Below are 14,648 nucleotides of genomic sequence, written 5' to 3'. Positions count from 1 at the left end.
TAACCCAAGCGAAAAGTCCTAGTAGAATTCTATTATTAAATTCATTTGAAATACATAAGAAAAATTAAACATTTACAAAAAAAAATGTGATATGATAAGAAAACCAAAGAAAATGCTGAACAAGGACAAAAAATAATTCAAAGACAAAAATACATAAAAATAATAGAATTCTTCATTTAAAAAAAATTAAAATAAAGGAGTAAAAAAGTTTTTCACATGGGATTTGATTTCTTGATCTGCCAAAGCAAAGCAAAGGTATTAACCATTACACTTTCTAATAGACATTAAAATAACATTCTACAAAAATGGCCCAAAAATATTATAAAGTACCACTTTTGAAATTTTTTTGATTGGGATTTATGCGATGTAACTATACAATGGCGAATCACAATTTGCATGTTTATTTACATTTTTAGGGGGCATCAAATAAAATCAGTTTGCAAAAGGCAAAATAGCTGTCTGAGGGTTTAATGGTAACCTGGACTACCTTAGGTGCATTGTTTGGCATTGCATAACAGTGGACAGAAATGAAGACAATTACAGTACTTAATATGTACACTGTACATACACCATCATTATTATCATCCTATATTCTTCTTCAAGTGAGAACAAACTGACACTTATTAAAAATGATTATTCCATGAGAAAATATGCAATCTCCGACATGTGAACTTTCATGTAGAGTAATCATCACAAGTCAGTGTCTCATTGAGTCAGTATGTGGATTGTTACATGTCAGTGTCTCATTGAGTCAGCATGTGGATTGCCACATGTCAATGTCTCATTGAGTCAGCATGTGGATTGTTACATGTCAGTGTCTCACTGAATCAGCATGTGGATTGCCACGTGTCAGTGTCTCATTGAGTCAATATGTGGATTGCCACATGCCAGTGTCTCATTGAGTCAATATGTGGATTGCCACATGTTAGTGTCTCATTGAGTCAGCATGTGGATTGTTACATGTCAGTGTCTCACTGAGTCAGCATGTGGATTGTAACATGTCAGTGTCTCATTGAGTCAGCATGTGTATTGTCACATGTCAGTGTCTCATTGAGTCAGTATGTGGATTGCCACATGTCAGTGTCTCATTGAGTCAATATGTGGATTGCCACATGTCAGTGTCTCATTGAGTCAATATGTGGATTGTCACATGACAGTGCTCATTGAGTCAGTATGTGGATTGTCACATGTCAGTGTCTCATTGAGTCAATATGTTAGTATATGACCCAAAAAATCTCACGCAGCTCATTCAAAAAAAATGATTAAACAATTATTATTGGCAGAAAACTAGATACATATGATTTTGTTTGCCAAGTTGTTTATTTATTCATTTTTTTAACCTGATTGATTTTACCAAAACTTATTTTCTTAGACTTAGAAGTTCTGTATGGCATCATGTTAGTTTTGGCGGTACCGCTTTCGCAAATGCCCTGCGGTGTTTGGTGCCGGTGGTGGTGTCTGCAAAGCGTGATGCCATACAGACATATTTGTTCACTTATTGATTAATAAGCTATATGTTTATTCATCACCTACAGTATTTGTATTAACTTTCATATTCATTTATTTAGTTATTTATTAATTTGGTTAGTTAATCTTCATATTAATATACTTATTTTTGGCCCTCTACTATGTACATTATAATTTACTTCCAATGTATATAGGAAATCAGACTAGACTAGCAGTAAGCTATTTTCTGATTTCCTTTTTACCCAATATATATATGTATTTTTCTTACCATTTGTTTTTCTGTATAGCTTACTTTTGTTTTTTGTTTGTTTTTTCAGTGTTTCATTATTGGGTAAATAAATAAAAAATATTAAATATTATATGTGGATTGTCACATGTCATATTCAGGGTCTCATTGATTTTTTTCATTAATGTAATCTTCAAATAAACGTGTTCTTTGCGAAAATATTTGTATTTTGACCATCATTAATTATTTTTTACCAGTCTAAACTGGTTCTATTAAAAGTGAATCGTGGTGAGTTCTCAGAGTAAAACTGAGAATACCATCTTCTATGCTTGGCTACCAATTGGTCTTCTTTCACAAGTAAAGGTTTGCTTAACCAGCGTTTATTGTTCCATACCATAACATCACGCTCAAACTAAGAAACAAACAAATAAATAAGTGTTGGATAGTTCCACATTAGTTGCAAAGAAATCCAATCAGATGCGTGTATCACCCCACCCTCCCGTTTCATGTACAAAAAATCCACAGCACTTGTATCAATTACCAACCTGTACTAGTTCTCCAAAAAGAAAGAATTTAGCGATAAATGTGGGAACAGTCCAGCTACCATAGATAGTATGAGTGACTTTAAGTAGCAATGGTTCAACTGGGGTAACGTGCTGAGTAAGCATACAATCTCCAATCCAACTCTTGAAATGTAAGAAAACAAGTCCAGGTCCCACCTACACAAGTAAAAAGATGTAAACATTCAAAGAAACCTTAGAAAGAATTCCTGTGTGCTGAGGTTATTGATTGCATTAAGTTTACATGTATATGTACCATATTTATTATTATAATAGAAGCAAAAATTGCCATGATTGTAAACAATCGTATTGTAAAAAATTGTATACAAAACCATTGAAATATGTTGCCTCTTGATCACTTACATATCAGTCTATAAACTTCTAATAGAGCAAATACACTATTTGAATTACAAATTTAATTAGTTTTCCAAACAAGATGCCTGTCAGCTAATATAACTACTCAGTATAATAATATAACAATGTCAAAACAATTACTGATAGTATTTAAGTTCATAAAACAAATAAAAAGAAATTAATGCATTACATATAAAGTCTGGACATGGAAAGTCTGACATTGTCAGAAATATGACTTTAAAAATGCATTCACTAAACCAAAATGAATCCAGCATATGGGAACTAACAAAAGAAATAATTTGATTGTACAAAGATGTGTTTTTTTTTTCATTGAAGTTTCATTGAAATCCTATAACGGGTTATTGAGATATCAGAAAATTTATGTAATTATGTAGCTAATTATGTAGTTAATATGTATGGTTTTAATTCTAGATATTACATATATAATGTACTGTAATTTATTTCAATTTGATGGAAAATACAAGAGGTATAAGTGAAAATTTGTTAATTAGTATGCACAAAATTCAACACTAAACTAAAATACATATGTACCAGGTTTCATTCAAATTGAAATAGTGGGTAAGAAGATATCAGAAAATTACCTAATTTGAGCAGACACACACACACACTGACAGGGACCTAAAAAGGCTCTCACTGTGTGCTTTACATACAGGAGTCAATTAGTGCAGCAATTGTGAATGACCTTATATATCTTTGTATTCAGCAAATAAAATTTGAGGAAGCAAACAAAATTATCTAAATTGCATCAAAATCTTTGACTTTAAACAAACATTAAAGAAATCCACCCAAATAAGACCATTTTCTTCAGATTATTGGTTGGTATACAAATTATTACATACCCTTTGTCCTCTCTACTCTCTACTGTATCTTACCTGTCTTGCTTGTACTGACACCTCCACTGGTGTAATAGGAATCCCTAATAAGGTCATTCTATGTGTTAGATTTAACACTCCAATATGTGCGTTATCTTTATCCTGATGCCATGACGCATCCCAAATGTGTTGACCAATGAACTCCCAGAATCTTAAAAAGAGTTGTAATAAAAATATCGGTCAATATACATTTCCTACAATACAATCCTCTTTCATTATACCATTGAGATTTCAGTGAGAACAAAACCATACACATATAAGACAAATGTTTGTTCCCTAAAATATTATATTCTTTCCCATCATCATGCCTAATTGCCATGGTTACATAGGTCAGGAGGACAATTCAAAAAAAAGTATTAATTGTGACACTCTCACTCTTGGTGACTATTTGAAAACAATTTATGGGTCCCACCTTGAATGTGTATATCTGAGATCAATTCCACTTGCCATAAACGGACCATGTAAATAATGTAAATGTGACACATCACCACCATTCTCAGGAATTTCCTATACATTTGTACAAACAAAAAATGTATAATTGTGAGTCTAGATTTTAACACGCATCTTGATTTTAATTGACCTCATTCTAATTTTCTCACAGTGAGAATTGTATAAATGAGATTACTGACCATTGTTCTAATAAATTAATAGAATATAGTTAAATTGTAATTACTGGTGAAAGTGTAGTCTAACAATTTGTGAGAATGTGTCTCACTCTTGCTTCACCATGTTTTCAATAGTGTAATCATTCAATGTCAAATAGCGCCCTCTACCACAGTACATGGTTGTACATATCGGTAATTGTTTTCATCACAAGTACATGGTAGTCAAAACAGTTTTTATTTTGAATGAACTCACCAAATAAAACATCCCAACATTGAGTTGGCAAATGCTAGTCATAATTATAATAGTAATAATTTTATTTCCTCCTTATAAACAATTTTCCATTAGTTTATATTTTTTTTCAAAATAAAGAAGAGATAATATAAGAATGTACCTATTGTTTGAAATAAGCAACAGTTTATTGTATTGAAAATAAAAAAAAAATATTTTTCTTATTCTATATTTATTCTATTCTGTTGTTTTCACTATTATATTCTTTTGTAATCAATATTCTATTCTATTCTATTCTATTCTATTCTATTCAGTTCTATTCTATTCAGTTCTGTTCTATATACTTGCCTCAATATGCGCATTGATATGATGTTGTGCGAACCCACGGAATGTCCAACTCCCGTCTTCTACTTCATCCACAATTGGTGGAGTCCAATGTGGTTGTCGTCCCTCTGCATCGTACCACATCAGTATCATACCATTTCTTTCTAAACTTGACCATGATCTTATTTTAGCAAAATCTGGTACTGTGTTGCAGGAAATAAAGGACATATATTTACTAATTTAAATCTACTAAGTTAAAAGGACAATTTGCCAAAATAATCAGAAATATTCCATTTATATATTTTGATGACCTGATATCACATGCTCATAAAGCTGATACAAGTGATGTCATAGGCTAATATTATTCATGAACTAAAGGTAACTTAGCAACCAATGATAATTTGTTATGGCATAACCAACATCAAGTGTCAAAAGTGAGAAATTGTGATTTCCAAATAACATTTACAAATGCTATGCTAATTTATGCTAATTATACACAAAATCTTAAGGGCATCATCACGGTTACTAAAAAAGTAACCGTGGCATCATGAACATGCATTTCCAGTTATGACTGCTGACAGTTTTCAAAACCAACAGAAATATGATTCTTATCAATATTTTTTCAAAATAAACTTTCAGTCATCATTAATGTGAACAATTGTCCAGCCTGAATTTCTTGCAGTGATAAAAATAGTACCATCACAAGGTTTGGTTTTCTCCACACACAGTCTCATGATATTTACCACAGCTATACTTACTATGTGTAAACACCCAAACTGAAGTTTAATTAACAACTCTCCAATTACTTTAAATAAATAGAATATAGAATATTCAACTGCAACAGATTATTCCCAGTCAATGTGTAATTCTAACCTTTTTCTGTGTATGGAATATCAACACACTTGCCGTCTTCACCACGAAACACCCATCCATGAAATGGACATTCGATACAATCTCCGAGTACTCGTCCACCAATAGCTACGTTGGCACCCATATGAGGGCAGTATGCATCCACAATAAATACTTCTCCACTCTCGCCTCGAAATACCGCAATATGTTCACCTACAAAACAATAAAATATATATATTATTATAAAATATATTATTGCCACAACTTTAGCTGAACAATATGAATGATATAACAAAATATATTGTTGATTTTATTGTCAATGTGTTTATTTTAATTGATTTTTGTCATTTATGGTTTTGTTTGATTTTCTCTCAGTATTCAGTGTTTTTTATTTGTAACCATTTTCTCACTTCGGGGATTGAATTAAGTGTTTTTTTAACATGTTTTTTTTATTGCAACCGTAGCTAGGGTTGATATGCTTGATTGAGATTTTGAAACTGGAGATGGAATGTTGGCAGTACAAATAAGTAGGACAAACATTGTTGTATAATAATGTTAATATCAATATTCAATGCTTGATGAGAATCTAATATTTTATTTTATTCAAAAATAAAAAATTATGCTATCAACCTCTGTGAATGCATGATAGGACAGACAAGCTGAACTATTTCCCATCTGTCCACACATTTGATGATAAATTACAACAAAGGTTTATGAATAAAGAGCTGTTATCGCCGTAAAAATGTTAAATTAGTCTTCAAATGGTCAATTTATCATCGAAAACAACTAATGTTTTGATTTCAAAAAAAAGTGCCGTCTTCCCATCAAAACCAGAGGTAAAAGATCGAGCTGGAACATCGGCAAATCTCCTCCGTTTTGGTAGTTTGAGCACGTTGGCATCACCGAGTATTTTGACTGGCTGATTAGCGATTTGACCTATAAGGTGTCGTTCATTTGCATGCGGCTGGAATCATTCGCTTACGATGAAACTAAATTGAAATTTACTTGCATTTCAAAACAATTCAACGAGTTTCCTTTTTGTACCTTATTAATAATCACTACCAAGTAATAATAATAATTGTGAAACGTAGCATGGTCGGATTGCGCTACCGTGATTATTTGCTACTAAACAATGCAGTGTTCGTTTTTTAAAAACTTTTTTTTTAGGAACGCCAGAACGATGTTGGTTACTACTATGTGGACATTTTTCTTTCGATCGTACGGCAAAGACTTGTGTTTTCTAGACAGTCTGGAAAAGGGAAGGGGTACAGTGAATACTAGTAAGTGTCAGACTGCATTGAGCTGCAAATAATAGTTATGTAATACTGGTAGGCATGCAGGAAATAACCGTTCTGTTAGAGGTTCCAAGTTTCGGATATCAACAAGACATTGGCCTGACTGCTTCGTATGGTGTTACCCTTTGTTTTATTTTTCGCGAAATACTTCGACAGCTCAAAACCGCGAAATAAGATGTTTCCACAGCACACACCACAGAGTACAAGAAGTAAATACGCAATGCTTGATGAACATCCAGGTCTTGGCATAGGAAAATAAATCAGTTTTGTTTCTGTATTTGACTGTTGGACGAAACGGCACCCAGACAACACGTCACAGGCAGTTCCAATTCATATCTTTTACAATAGATCGTTTTCGTTCATGCGTCGCATCATGGAGGTAGTCTTTTTTCTACCTCCATGGTCGCATATATGTCCAGAAAATTTAACCGAGTGTATGTGTGTATTTATATTTTATTTTTGGATTCTTATTTATAATAAATACAACGCTGCAGATTGGTCGTTGAAATTGAGTCTGCGGTAAAATTGTTTTGACAGAACGCTCTTCTCCCCCTCACCGCTCATTTGATTTTGACTGTAAAGTCAACCCGACTTTCACCCACCAGATCACAAGAACTCAAATCTCACACGAGATACAAGCCGGTACCACCCGTGTACATTTTGATTTTCCACACGAGTGTCGTAAACAGGTTACAAGATAAACCCGTGATGTCGCGGCGACTTTTCTTTACTAATGATTTTGATATTTTATCACGGGAATTTCCGTATAGTAACCTGTACTTATAATATACAGTAAACTTTTTCATTGTTGTCTCTACCAATTAGTCAATATTATATGAAACTTGAAATACACGTTCTGTTTACCGATTTATGGCGGAAATATGAAAACCGAAGTCCTTGACTTCGTGTTTTTACGCTTGTTATATTAGCAGTCTGGAGGAGTAGTATGTATACAGAATGTGCATAGGAAGTTTCGTTCTTAGGTTTACTGTATACGAGATCACTACCGTCCATAGACCGATGCAACGAAAACAGACAAATAAACTTTAGCAACAATCTGGTCGTGTGTATCCAGTCGGTGGACTGCTGCTTTTTCTTGTTGACCATCATCAACTTGAATTAGTTCCGCGTCATATTTTTCCGACGATGTGTAAATTACCGAGCGCGCGATGTTTCAAATCATGGCACATAAAGACTGCTCTGTATTTGTTTGAAATTCAATTGCTATGTTATATCACAGTCGGTCCCTCTATCTATCCCTATAGAGGGACTGTGGTTATATTTAAACAAGCAAATTGTAATCCGTTCTTAGGATGTTTATATCAGTTGTTGTTTTGTGGGATTAGCAGTACAGGGGGAAAGATAAGCATTCATCTACTCAGTAGACAGAGGCGGAGTTAATTACCCATGAGCACTTGGTGCAATCCAAGGGATTGAGCGGTTCCCCTTTAAAGTGTAACTGAATTGGGACAATTGACTTTTTTTGTGTGCAAAATTTATTTATAAAAACATTATGAAAAAAAATCAAGTGAAAAATGTACATAAATTAAGTAAACGATCAATAATAATGTTCTGGATAAGGACACGCCCACGTTCAGTTTCTTGGTCGACTCAGAGCGAGGCTCCAACTAGAGTACCTAATTAGCATACAAGGGTACTTTGTGACGTCACGGGGGAACTTGTCATCGTCTCACAATGGCCGCTATACGTATGCAGTGCTCGGAAAGCGACACGGAATCTATGTTATCGTCTGACGAGAGTTATGAAATCGAAGAGTATGATGACAATGAGAGATGTCACGATTTTGTTTTAGAGTGCCAGGGACAAATTGGCCCATACAGGTTTGAACCTGCAAGAAAAGTACGCGATGTTGGTGATCGTGTACCTTCCCAAAATGACCGTGACACAGAGTTTGAACATCGTGACCGGCTTGGTTTCCAGTTTCTGTCTTTTGTTCATCCAAATTCTAAACACATATCAGTGTGCAATTTTCAGTTTCTTGATCTTCTGAAGAAATCATGTAAAGACACAAAGTACGTGAACGGTGAATGCGTCCAGTGCTTACATTTTCCAATCGCCATTTTGTGTTTTGTTGTTGTTGTTCCACGTTGTTGTTGACTCTGGCATAATAACATGAATACATTCTAAACTTTTCAAGCCTCACGCCACTACACGTATTCCCCTCGGCCACCGGGCATCCCCCAAAAAGGATGCTTAATAACCTAGGCGATTTGGTGCCGTACGCGAGCGCCGGTTCGAGTCACGCACGCAGTACGTATTTACTATAATTAGACATAGTCTTTACCTTGCCGTTTATTCGGTGTTATTTGCTTACTTTACTTCCTACGTCGACAGCAACTATGAGTTTAAAATTATTTCTCAGTACTTATTCACTGTTACAATGCTGTACCATTACTTTCACCATCCTACTACAGCCAGATCTGAAGGCCTTTGCCGCATTCTGGCCATGCTGTGTGGCGCGTATCGCGTGGACGGGTTTCATGTTCTCTGCACGTAATAAGCTCGGTTATTAAGCATCCTTTTTTGGGGGTGCCCGGTGGCCGAGGGGAAGACGTGTAGTGGCGTGAAGCTAGGCGATTTGGTGCCGAACGCGAGCGCCGGTTCGAGTCACGCACGCAGTACGTATTTACTATAATTAGACATAGTCTTTACCTTGCCGTTTATTCGGTGTTATTTGCCCCTTTAATATACATGTGCAATCCACATATCTTAAAAGTCGTTGACTGAGTACGTGTGAATCATGTAATATTCATCCATAAAAAACGATGTACTCACTACCTTGACCTTATATCAATAAGCTGAGTACACATATTTATCTAACGTTAAATGTCATATATTAATTATTTATATGTCATGAGTTTTCAAATATTATTGTGTGTTTATGAACTTGACAAGTTGGGTCAACAAAGGTCAAGGCAAAGCTGTGATTATCATGGACCTGCACAAATTGGTAGAACCCTGTCACAGAAACGCACTAGAAGAAAATGTGTATGACCTAACAGAAACAAAGTGAAACATTGCTTTTTTATAGTTACCTGACTTGTGTCTGGTATGCAATTTTGAGAAATGCACACTTGTGCACATTTTCAGAAAACCCTTTATGCATGTACAGACTAACACCCAATGTATGTAGGTCAGGGGTCAATATTGCTGCAATATTCAACCGTGTTCTCACTAAAAAAAGTTTTGTTAATGTAAGTTGGGCCCAATAAAGAAAAAACATGAAGAACTCAATCTTGACTCCAGCAATAATGACAGGAGACATAAATATGGCACACAATGGCACTAACTCAAAGATAATGCATATATTTACTTCTTCATTCAAGCAGTAATAGTTAATTTCTTGATCTGTAAGGTGCCATACCCATATGACATATACATACATATATCTACAGCTAATCTGCTTTTAGCTTTATGTTGGAACCAGATGGCATATAATTGAGTTTAAAAATGTTTACAAGTCAACATAAGAACCTAAACTGACTTAAAATTTGACACACATTGCGAGCCTACCTACTTTGAAATAAGATAAACTTAAATACAATTTAGAATGCCAATACGCTTACAACATCTTTGTGGATGGTGGTTGGTGCTGTCTCCGCCATATTTAAGCCTCTCTACCCCAGTGTAGCAAGTTCTCAACTGTTCCAATGCAAACATAACAATTACATCACAGTTTAATACACAAGTGCTAATAACCCACTCATGGGGGGGGGGGGGTAAACTCAATCATTTTAAAACCCTTTTACATCTGCGTAATGGGTCACAAAAAACAGACATGAAACACAGTTAATAATTGTTTTCTTTATGGGTATGTGATAAGATTATAACACTAAGCAAATATGCATATTGTGTACGTGTCCAATGACAAACATTCATATGAGCATCACAGCCTATTTTGTTTTTTTATTTCAGACACAAATGTTATTTTTTAATAGCTGTGCATAAAAAAAAGATATAAAAAAATGCGATTTTTTTTATTTATTACAAATCATTGATAATTATCAGTGTTAATAATTTCAGTGTTTTTGACATTTTAAAATTAGTGAAATAATAAAGGTTTAATTATTTGATTTAATTAATCAATTTACATTAATAAAAATTCAAAAGAAAAAGTCAATCCCCGGGACTGCACAAGGGAATCATGGAACACTATTTATTGATTAGTTGTTACTCTGTTAATCTGTCTTTTGTTTTCCATTGTATTTTTAAATCAGTAAATGAATTTGCTGTGACATATAACAAGCTTGAGTGGAGGTGCACCTCAGCTTAAAGCTTTGCGTAATAAAGGGGAAGTTGTCAATTCTAGGAGTTGCACAATTAACAGATTAAATCACCATGGAACATTGTTCATGTTGTTATGCCTTTTTTAGTTTTAATAATAATAAATTATTAATATCATATATTATATAGGACCTTGAGTTAAATTACAATAAAATGGGGATGAAATGATAATATATATATATATATTACATAAGATCTCAAGTAACTTTTTCGTAAACTCGGCATTTTGTCTAATTTTAACGATGTATTCATTAACATATACTTCTACTGACTCATCCAGAGTAAAGTTCAATCACGCTGCTAATGCCATCATTTAAGGTGTGGCTGTACATCAAATACATAACATATTAAGTTTACACTCTTGTGCCTTCTATTGTCAAATTATTATCTGATTTGCATATTTCTGTTTGTCGTTTCTCTGGTGTTGTTAAGAAGTGCTTTTTAACCCAGAGACCTTGTGTACAATATAATACAAACTAATGACGTGCAATCTTTTCTTTGTATGGTGAATGTGAGTATAAAAGTCATGAAACAATTCAATAATTTATCTAAACATTTTGCATAGAAAATACTGGCTACAATTTAGGTGGGAACAATTCAATACAAAAATGAACATGAAAAATAATCATAATTTAACAAAAAAAATTAAAATAACATTCCTTTTCCTCAAATAATACTACATGTACTGTGATAATCTTAATGTTCTTTGTAGAATAATATGTGTATCTATTTACAATCACTGTGTGAGTGTAAGTGTGTGTCTGTTTAGAGACCACATTTATAGAGCAGCAGAATGTACAGAAAAATTATAAAAGGACTTTTGAGCAAAAACTCATTTCCTGCTACCTTCACAGTACAAACTTGTATGGAATATTGTTTGGTGGTAAATTGCGCTATATTTAGTGTGACCGTCTGTATATAAAACATGCTGTTACATTTAATGTCCATAACTATTAACTGGCACGAAATTTTTATTTAAAAAAAAATAACAAAAAGTATAAATGAGGTCAATCTAAGACATTTATAAATAGTGTATATTTATAAATACACAGTGGCAAATCTAGGGGGGGGGGGTTCTTGGGGTCCGGAACATTGGACGGTTCGTTGAAAAATTTATTCAATTTGTTTTTGTATAATATAAAAAAATCATTAACTTAGTCTGGCGATTTTAAATTTTGGACCCCCCCCCCATAAAAAAATCCTGTATTTGCCCCTGATACAGGATTATAATTACCAAAAATCATAAAAATATTCCATAGAAACATAAAACTGTAGATATTGCTAGCTGACACCATTTGTCTGCATTCCTAATCGGGATTCATTATATTGCGGCTGCCAGTGTTAACACACTATCGAGGCTCGTCAAAAGTCCACAAGAGGTCAACGACCTTTCTGGAGTTACATTCTATGCTATCTAAGTTTTTGTGGAATCAAGGCACACGGATGGTACAATATCTTATTCAATAAAAATACATGTTATGTCTAAATGGGTCTATATATTGGTAAAATTAGAATATTCACATTAACCACAGTCACTTGTTACCTATAACCATAGACCCTCTTTTAGAGGGTCTGTGGTTTTTCACAATATATCGACAGAAACCAGAAAAAACAGCTTAGAAAATACATTCAAGACGCAGATTGTGATTCCTTACAAAGAAGAACACTCTAAGTGAATATGGCGTATAGCGTGATGTAGCGATACATAGCGTGAATATGGAGTCGGGAACTCTGCAAAGCGTAAAACTCGGCATCTTAAAATTTCGTTGACCTGTGAAATTGGCCGTCAGGTCATCTCTTAGACAAACATTGGTATGGCGTTGGTGTACTGACGTATTTGCTTATATCTAAACTTTCAAATGGCGTATAGATTGTATAGATTGAACATGCTTAGTAATCAAAATAAATTCCAATAAAAATTGTTCCAAAAAAGTTCATTTTTGCATTTTTCAGACAGTATTTTTCCAAACTACATTTTTTTGAGTAAAAGAATCCACCAATTGATGAGTAGTGTCCAGATAAATAATTACATGTGATACATTGTCCATATGTCAATAGTTCGAATGCCCGTGAACACCGTGCCGTGCGTGCGTTATAGCATGAACTTAGTGGACTTTGAATAACATTGTTATAGCCTGTCATCCTCTATATATTACCTATTATAGACCGTAAAATAAGTCATACTCACCCATAATAGTAAGGTCTTTCTTTTCTCCTATTTTCAATTGCCACGATTCGAGCACGCGAAACCATCCATTGGGATAGACGGGAGGTAGGTCACCCCGGGCGCGTCGTTTGCGAACCTCGTTAGCAACATCTCGTTTGTTTCTTCCTGGTTCTACGACATATCCCAAGTCCTCCATATTTCGGATCCAAAATAAAGGAGTGAAAAAAAGTTTATACATTTTAAATGTGATATATAAAAGTAAAGGCCAGAGGATGAGTTCGATTGGCGATCGCGTTGATAAAAGTTGTAAACCCATGGTGGTCAAGAAACTGGCCGCTTCGAACAGTTTACTGCCATGCAAATACAAACTCCAGTTGTCTGAATGTGATGCTGTCGCTGCTAGTAACACCACGATCCCTGAAGACATGAACACGGACCAGGCAGAAGGCATGATGAAGCAATCCGTTGAACCTGATGAATGTGAAACAAAACACCGCTCTAATCGTTTACTCTGTTAACACAACAGACGTCAGGCAGTAAGTGAAGTGACGATATCTCTTCATATCACGTGTTTCAACACGGCAAATATAGGCACTGGAGGCGGCTGGAGATAGTACGGCTAAACGACGGTCAGAGATAAATACATTATCGTCATCACCATGGGCATGTCGAGAATCACGTAAAAAAGTCTAAAGTTCGCCAGGTGTGCTATCCATGTAAACTAAAACACAAGGAAGTAAACACGACAAATAGTTACGCGCCCATTTTTTTCCCGGACACCAAACTATGAGATAAACTGGGCGCGTAAACACATGACAGTTGAGCAACTCGTTACAACGGACGCCAGAATAAACTAATCATGAAAACCGCTTTCTCTTGGAACATTGCAAAGTTGCCGTAAGAGTTTATGTCACCAGCAACCTTAACAAGTTGTCGCCGCTGGCCACAACCATTTTTACGAGGGGTGGTTGCTGTAGAAACGATAATTTAACAATGACAAGAATATATGACATGTTGAGAAAGAAAATACAAAGTAGGACAAATGTGCGCTCAATATAATGGGACTTTTTTTTAATGGCCTCGTCCATATTCAAATCATGTGACCCGTATATCAAGTTCCCGTGGAAATCCGCCAAATGTGAGTTCAACACAATTATAGTGTCAATGTTTCAGATTTGGTGTGATTTTGCGAGAAAACTATATAAACATCTACACAGATAGACAAAGTTATGCTAAACTCGTAACTCTTGTCAAGGTATGCCACAAAGCCGTGTGCGAATTAGGAATTCAGTATACAAACGATAGAATAGGCACAGGAGTTTAATTTGAAAATAAATTTTAACTGAATCGTACATCTATGTAAACTATACTTGC

The 14,648-nt window shown here is 34.6% G+C and overlaps 1 protein-coding gene across 1 annotated transcript; it reads right to left on the bottom strand.

Moving 5' to 3' along the window:
* Window positions 1-1,899: 1,899 nt before the first annotated feature.
* Window positions 1,900-13,814, bottom strand: LOC100374996 (cholesterol 7-desaturase nvd-like). The gene is made up of 7 exons (XM_078013157.2): window positions 13,296-13,814; window positions 5,532-5,720; window positions 4,683-4,861; window positions 3,913-4,007; window positions 3,501-3,651; window positions 2,239-2,412; window positions 1,900-2,105 (listed from the first exon to the last, which is right to left on the bottom strand). The coding sequence occupies exons 1-7, from the start codon at window positions 13,723-13,725 to the stop codon at window positions 1,944-1,946; spliced, it is 1,380 nt and encodes a 459-aa protein (XP_077869283.2). The 5' UTR covers window positions 13,726-13,814; the 3' UTR covers window positions 1,900-1,943.
* Between the last annotated feature and the right edge of the window lie 834 nt (window positions 13,815-14,648).

Source organism: Saccoglossus kowalevskii, chromosome 17 (genome assembly GCF_978046115.1).
Source record: "Saccoglossus kowalevskii chromosome 17, keSacKowa6.1, whole genome shotgun sequence".
In the NCBI taxonomy this organism is placed as follows: Eukaryota; Metazoa; Hemichordata; class Enteropneusta; family Harrimaniidae; genus Saccoglossus; species Saccoglossus kowalevskii.
Note: the sequence above shows the minus strand (reverse complement) of the source record. Positions and strands in the feature narration are given on the sequence as shown.

What these genes read in the sequence shown, in the direction of transcription:
- LOC100374996 (XM_078013157.2), bottom strand. Translation starts at nt 13,725, where the DNA reads ATGCCTTCTGCCTGGTCCGTGTTCATGTCTTCAGGGATCGTGGTGTTA. An exon ending in TATTCCATACACAGAAAAAG is followed by an intron (nt 4,862 to 5,531) that starts GTTAGAATTACA and finishes CCTGCAACACAG; the next exon opens with TACCAGATTTTGCTAAAATA. An exon ending in TTTTTGGAGAACTAGTACAG is followed by an intron (nt 2,106 to 2,238) that starts GTTGGTAATTGA and finishes TTTGTTTCTTAG; the next exon opens with TTTGAGCGTGATGTTATGGT.